Genomic DNA, 7,245 nt, shown 5'->3' on the forward strand with positions numbered 1-7,245 from the left:
TTTCCTTCCAGGAATTTCATTTTCAAATCAAGAATGTTGCTCAAATCTGATATTTTTTTACATCATTGGAATGGAAAATTCTAATGCAGGGACATAACTCAATTTGCTTGAGATCAGCTGAAATATTCTGCTCTTGCAACTGTTACAACCTCTATGAATTATTATTAAATAGTTGTGGAAGAATACTGAGGTAAAGCCTTTCCAAAATAATTTATTTAAACACATTCACTTGTATATTTTCTTCCTTACTGCTTCCCTCTGTTACACCACAGTCAACTCTGAAGTCATATATCTTATTAGATTTGTCCTTGTGCTCTTGCTTAATACAATCAACAGTAGCTGCCTGAGTGACTGCATATTTTCTGTACTGTGAGTTTCATTGTCTCAGCATACTAGTTACCAGTATGCTAGTTGGAATTTGGGATACTGGCATTAATAAAAGGACTCTTTCACAGAATTATAGAATCACTGAGGTTGGAAAAGACCACTAAGTTCATGTAGTCCAAACATTCACCTACCACCAATATCGTTCATAAATCCATGTATTTCTTGTGGTGAGGGACCCAAAACTGAATGCACTACTTGAGGTGCAGGTGAGTATAGGGGGATGATCACCTCCCTGGTCCTGCTGGTCCTGCTTGCTACACTATTTCTGATACATGTTAGGATGCCATTGGCCTTCTTGGCCTATCTGGACACACTGCTGGTCATGTTCAGCTGAGTGTCACACAGATCATAGAATTATAGAGTCCATAGAGTTGGAAGGGACCTTTAAAGGTCATCTAGTCCAAATCCCAACACCAGTAGTGTAGTCAACCAGCAACAGTAGTGTAAGGGAAGCAGAATTTTAAAAGATTTCTGAGTGCAAAATCACTGTAACCATAAAAAGGAGGGGAATTCCAGAGTGTCACCTTCCAAAGTGCTGCTGTTGTTAAGTGACCATCCAGTCAAAATTCTTTTAATATATGATGGAAAGCACTGCATGATTTGACCCAATTTACTAAAATTTTTACTGAAATATTTTATTTAGAAGCCACATTTACCAAGCAGAGAGGCACTTTAGGCAGAGTCCTAGAGTAAGGTGAATGTATAGGCACATATTAATACAATATTCTCACCTCAGGAGATCCCCAGCGTATCAGGAGCTGCAGCTGACTGTGGCTGCATGCCCTCAACTCGGCTTCCTATCATAGCTAGTGTCAGAAAAGCCTATTCAACAATCATATTTGTGATCAAAACAAAACTAAATATAATGTATTGATTCTTGTGGGAGGTGCAAATAGTCTCTGATGACAGAAAGGGAGTGAGAACCATTATTATTCTGTGCAATCCCACGCATCTCAGAGGAGGCTCTTCTGCACATTCTTTCTTATTTTGGAAAGACAATGTCAGGACAGATCAGAGCAGTATGAGCAAATGGGAGACAGGACATATTAGAGACAGATAAACTGTCACACCTAGGATCACATTAGGATGTAATCCTGCTTCAGAATCACAAGTTCTTATGTGATTAAAAAGAAAACACTCTTCACTAAAAAAAAAAAGAAAACACTCTTCAGTAGGGTACCTGCTTTGGCAGGGGGCTTGGACTTGATCTCTGGAGGTCCCTTCCAACCCCTACAATTCTGTGATTCTGTGATTCACCAAAATATGCCTATGAGAGATAAATCTTTGAATAGTGGTGTAGATAATCTTACCATTTCAAGAAAAGGACACCATGCATTATGGTACATTTACTAGACATAGACATAATGGTGAAGTAGAGGACTTTTCAGCGCCTCAGTTTTTATCTCCATCTGTACCAGACATAAATCTGATATCTAATGATATTCCAAATAAGTACAGTAATCTACCAATGCAAGATTGCAGGGCTATAAGATTTTGACTCCTAAAGAGATTTTCTGCACTTACAGTCTCATGTAGTATTTGAGATATGTTATAAACTGTACAACTGTAACAGAAACAAAGCTTTCGTGTATTCCTAAATTACATTTCTTGCACTACTGAAAAAACAATAGATGATGCTTAGTCTGTTTAAATAAAGGAAAAATAAATTTTAAAGATTATTTCTGTTCAACTTAAATCACAGTGAATGAACTTTGAGTTTGATCAAAAAATCTGGGAAATTATTTTGTTCAGGTAATTGCAATAGAAGACACTGAGATCTACAACGCTTATTTATATCCTCTATTTTGGGTTATAAAATAAATTTCTTATATTTCATAATTTTATACATAGTTATATATATTTATATATATAGTAAGACAAGGAATGTTTTACTATAGCACGTAATGCAGTATCTTCCTTTTCATGCTTTAAATTGTTGAAATTTTTAGTAAGAGATATGAATGACAAATAATATCTGCGAAGATCTACAGTATAAGTATTCTTAAAAGCTGAAAATATAAACATCTACACGAGAACTAACACTTTTTTTTTTAATTTATTAAGCCATTCACCAACTACTATGTAGTAGAATTAAAGGAAGTATCTAACTTTTATGGTTTCAAAAAAGGTGTTCTTTAGGAAAACTGTTGTTTTCTGAGCTGATATCCTAAAACAATAACTGAGCAGATGTGAGCCAGTTTCATTTAGTGGAATGCTAATTCTGAAGTCTGTTGACAGCGCATTTTACATAGGTAACAATATCAAGATGATAGCTTTAACAAATATATGCCTTACAGCAGAGTATCTTCTACTTGTAGATTACCATATTTTTCAGAAGACTCCCCTCATACATAGCTAATTAACTGTAGTGAGGTGCAATAATCTGGCAGTGTACATTAAAGCTGAATGAGAAAATACGTAAGGGCATTATGGAAATGGAAGCAGAACGTTTCAGATTCTGATAGGAAATGAAAAAATGCAGAGTGTGTTTAAGTAGTATGGTCTAGAGTCTAGTCTGTCAAATATCAATGAATAGGGCTCATTGGAGTTCTGTAAAATAAAAAAAGAGTTAAGACAAAAAAAGAAAAATCTATACATTTTAGCATTTTAAATTCTGTGAGAAGACAAAGACTGGAGATACACTATGCAAGCAGAAGTGATAGTTCTAACCTTCACTGAAGTCACTGAAAGTCTTTCAATCATTGCAGTGACTTTGCATCAAACTATTTCAAGACCATTTAATAGTAATAGTAAGCTAATGTTTAATATTAGTACCTTTTTTTTTTTTTTTAACAGAAGGCTGTAAAGAGCACAGCCTTAGAATAGTCTTTCAAAGTGCTTGATCTTCCCTATTAAACATTTCATGGTATTCATTTTTTTTCTTCTTTTATTTAACAGGCAGGCCAGATCCAGCTGATAGCTGTTATGAGGACTTTGCTGACTTCAGAAAGCTGAGCATAATATCAACAGACTTCAATGAAAGGAAATAATATCACTCCAAGCAACTTGTACACAGACAGCTTTCGGTAGCTTTAAATTAACTGGTTGCTCAACTGCAAGGACACAGCTATTTTTTCTTTCGGCACACATGGAGGAAAGCAACAAAATTTGTAACCCTGGCTAATAGGACTGTGGCTTTCTTATCAAAAGTAGGAGGTGCGCCAACTGTAAAATGATTATTTTATACTTAGCCTGAAGGACTTTATCTCTGCTTGAACACTGGACATAAACTGAAGCCAGTTTTAATGATCTGAGATTTTGCTACTTGTCCTTTATTATTGTTATTAGCTCTTTAACACTTTGATACTTTATTTCTTTAAATTGGAAATGGGTTCCTGGACTAGAATGTGGCCCTCAGACTGGGCTGTTCTCATGAAATCATGGCTTATCTTTTCCCTGGGGCTCTACATGCAGGTCTCCAAAACTTTGGCTTGTCCAAAAGTGTGCCGCTGTGACCGAAATTTTGTCTACTGTAATGAGCGAAGCTTGACCTCAGTGCCTCTTGGGATACCAGAGGGTGTAACCGTCCTCTACCTCCATAATAACCAAATAAATAATGCTGGATTTCCTGCAGAATTGCACAATGTCCAGTCTGTGCACACAGTCTATCTTTATGGCAACCAATTGGATGAATTCCCAATGAACCTGCCCAAAAATGTCAGGGTTCTCCACTTGCAGGAAAACAACATTCAGACAATTTCTCGGGCTGCTCTTGCTCAGCTCTTGAAGCTGGAAGAACTGCACCTCGATGACAACTCCATCTCCACTGTTGGAGTTGAAGATGGGGCGTTCCGGGAAGCCATCAGCCTCAAGCTTCTGTTCTTGTCCAAGAATCACTTAAGCAGTGTACCAGTAGGCCTTCCAGTGGACTTACAAGAACTTCGAGTAGATGAAAACCGAATTGCTGTCATTTCAGACTTGGCCTTCCAGAATCTTACAAGTTTGGAACGTCTGATTCTGGATGGCAATCTGCTTACTAATAAAGGCATAGCTGAAGGCACCTTTGGTCACCTCTCTAAACTCAAGGAATTCTCTATAGTGCGTAATTCACTGACCCATCCTCCTTCTGATCTTCCAGGTACACATCTGCTAAGGCTCTACTTGCAAGACAACCAGATAACTCATATACCACTTACAGCCTTCTCAAATCTTCACAAACTGGAACGTCTTGATATTTCCAACAATCAGCTTCGTATGTTGGTAAAGGGTGTATTTGATGATCTCCACAACCTGAGGCAACTCACTGTAAGGAATAATCCCTGGTTGTGTGACTGCAGTATAAAGTGGGTCACTGAATGGCTCAAGTTTATTCCCTCTTCCATCAATGTACGGGGTTTTATGTGCCAGGGACCAGAGCAGGTCCGAGGTATGGCAGTCAGAGAGCTTAATATGAATATGCTGTCATGCCCCACCACTACCCCGGGTATGTCATTTATCATCACCCCAGTCCCAGCTACAGCCAAGCCGACTACATTAGTTCCCTTTTCATCAGTTCCTCCCCCAAGTACTAAGTACAGTCCTCTGACTCCTATCATAGTCACACTCCCTACTGTGCCTGACAGGGAAGACAGAGAAAGGGTAACACCTCCTATATCTGAGCGAATTCAACTCTCTATCCATTTTGTGAATGATACTTGCATCCAGGTTAACTGGATATCTCTTTTTACTGTGATGGCATATAAACTCACATGGGTTAAAATGGGCCATAGTCTGGTAGGAGGAATTGTTCAGGAACAAATAGTTAGTGGTGAGAAACAACACTTAAGCTTGATAAATCTGGAGCCCAAATCCACCTATCGGATTTGCTTGGTTCCTCTGGATGCTTATAATAATTACCGAACTGGAGAAGACACTGTCTGTTCAGAAGCCACAACAAAGGCTTCCTTTTTGAACAGTGGCGGCAACATTCCCTCCAGCCATGAGCAGACAACTTCTCAGAACCTGGGCTCCCCATTTCTGCTTGCAGGTTTAATTGGGGGTGCAGTGATATTTGTGCTCGTGGTCCTGCTCAGCATTTTTTGCTGGCACATGCACAAAAAGGGGCGTTACACCTCCCAGAAGTGGAAATACAATCGAGGCCGTCGGAAAGATGACTACTGTGAGGCAGGAACCAAGAAGGACAACTCCATCCTGGAAATGACGGAAACCAGCTTCCAGATTGTGTCCTTAAATAATGATCAGCTCCTTAAAGGAGATTTCAGACTGCAGCCCATTTATACCCCAAATGGGGGCATTAACTACACAGACTGCCACATCCCCAACAACATACGATACTGCAATAGCAATGTCTCAGACCTGGAGCACTGTCATACGTGATAGTGAGGGGAGATGGGGGTGTCAAGGATAAAGAGAAAAACTCTGGAGAAAGTAACCCTCACAACAATGAAAAAATTACATTTGATAAATGTTACACAGATGCATTTATGCATTTGAATACTCTGTAATTTATACGGTGTACTATATAATGGGATTTAAAAAGTGCTATCTTTTCTATTTCAAGTCAATTGCAAATGGTTTTGTAACTCTTTGCTTTTTAAATCTTAAAAAAATATTGCTAAGTACTGTACAGGGTTGTACAATAAGAACCCAGTGTCATGGCAAAGGAAATATTGATTCATTCTTCAAACATTAACCACTTTGCTGTCGAAGCTGTCTGAGGGATGTAAGTTCCTAGGTGTCCTGTAATACAGGAAAATAAGTGCATATTAAAGCAGGGTTACTAGGAACAGCCAAAAGCAATTCAGATAAAATGGGTAAAACCCATTTGGCTCAAATCCAGCAGTTGCTGTTGCTTTTCAAACAATTTGAAATATTTCTGTTCCCTTTGTCAGTTATGTATTTCCTACCTCCAATTCAAAGCTGGAGTTCTGACTGCTACCAAAAAGGCTACTTTTTATTTGATTAGGTTTCCCCAATATACTTGGAAAGGTAGACAGAACTCAGTGTCAAACTTGAAGTGACCTTGATTTCTATTTGCAAAAGCTATTCTGAAAATGTCCTCCAATGCCATGCATTTTTATGTTAGAAATGGTTCCTGCCTTTCATGAATTCTTTAACCTTTCTCAGTGCAAGATGAGGGTTATCAGTATGTAAGAGATAGTTGTCATTAGATTACACCTCTTGTTAATAGAGCAGTATTTGTTGACACAGCATGTTCAGGTAAAATCTGAACAAGGCAAATTCTAAGAGCTCCCAACTCTGTGATATTCATGTAGAATTTACAGTCTAAAAGTGGAAATTGCTGAAAACATGTTGCAAAACATAATGTCAATGGAAAAGTTGCCACTGACTTTTATGGTTCAAGCTCTCTGTGATTTAGCAGTTTGAGTTACAGTCAGTAACTCAAAGTAAGAAAAAGATAAAAACAATCAACAAAAGAAAAATAATTGCGAAAGATCTTTTTAATTTTTAAAAAATTTATTACTGAAGATCTCTGGGCCTATTGTGAACTGAAATATGTACAGCAGGGAAAATCATGAATAAATTCAGGGTTGTTTTTTTTTCCATTCAGCTGAACAGAAATTGATATTAATTGAGAAATTTTGAGAGCACAAGTACACTGTTTCTCCAAATTATCCTTCTTTTATCTTAAGCTTTTAAAAATTTTCCACAATGATCTGAATTTGAAAATCAGCAGGTGGGCTTGGAATTTGTTCCTTAGTTCCCTCAAATTCTTTGCCTGGAGTCACTTCTGAGTGATGCCTTATGTGAAGCATCAAGCTTGTATGAAAATGATGCCGCTCTCAAAATTAGACTATGTTTCAACAGCTCCAACTGACTCCACTGACTCTATGACTTCCAAGAACTCTGGATTTTTTGCCAACCCAGTGGTAGAATTTAATTCTTCCCTTCCCTTCC

General features: G+C 38.0%; 1 protein-coding gene across 3 annotated transcripts in view; it reads left to right on the forward strand.

The window, feature by feature from the left end:
* FLRT2 (fibronectin leucine rich transmembrane protein 2) overlaps positions 1-6,890 on the forward strand; it is a 56,297-nt gene extending 49,407 nt beyond the window's left edge. For all 3 annotated transcript variants that reach the window (XM_085225447.1, XM_010711795.4, XM_085225448.1), the window contains one exon: positions 3,286-6,890. In XM_085225447.1, coding sequence (XP_085081573.1) covers positions 3,715-5,703 — 1,989 coding nt within the window. In that variant the 5' untranslated portion in view covers positions 3,286-3,714 and the 3' untranslated portion in view covers positions 5,704-6,890. The remainder of the gene's footprint in view (positions 1-3,285) is intronic.
* The last annotated feature ends 355 nt before the right edge of the window (positions 6,891-7,245 follow it).

This window comes from Meleagris gallopavo, chromosome 5 (genome assembly GCF_905368555.1).
Source record: "Meleagris gallopavo chromosome 5, MGAL_WU_HG_1.1, whole genome shotgun sequence".
Taxonomy (NCBI): domain Eukaryota; kingdom Metazoa; phylum Chordata; class Aves; order Galliformes; family Phasianidae; genus Meleagris; species Meleagris gallopavo.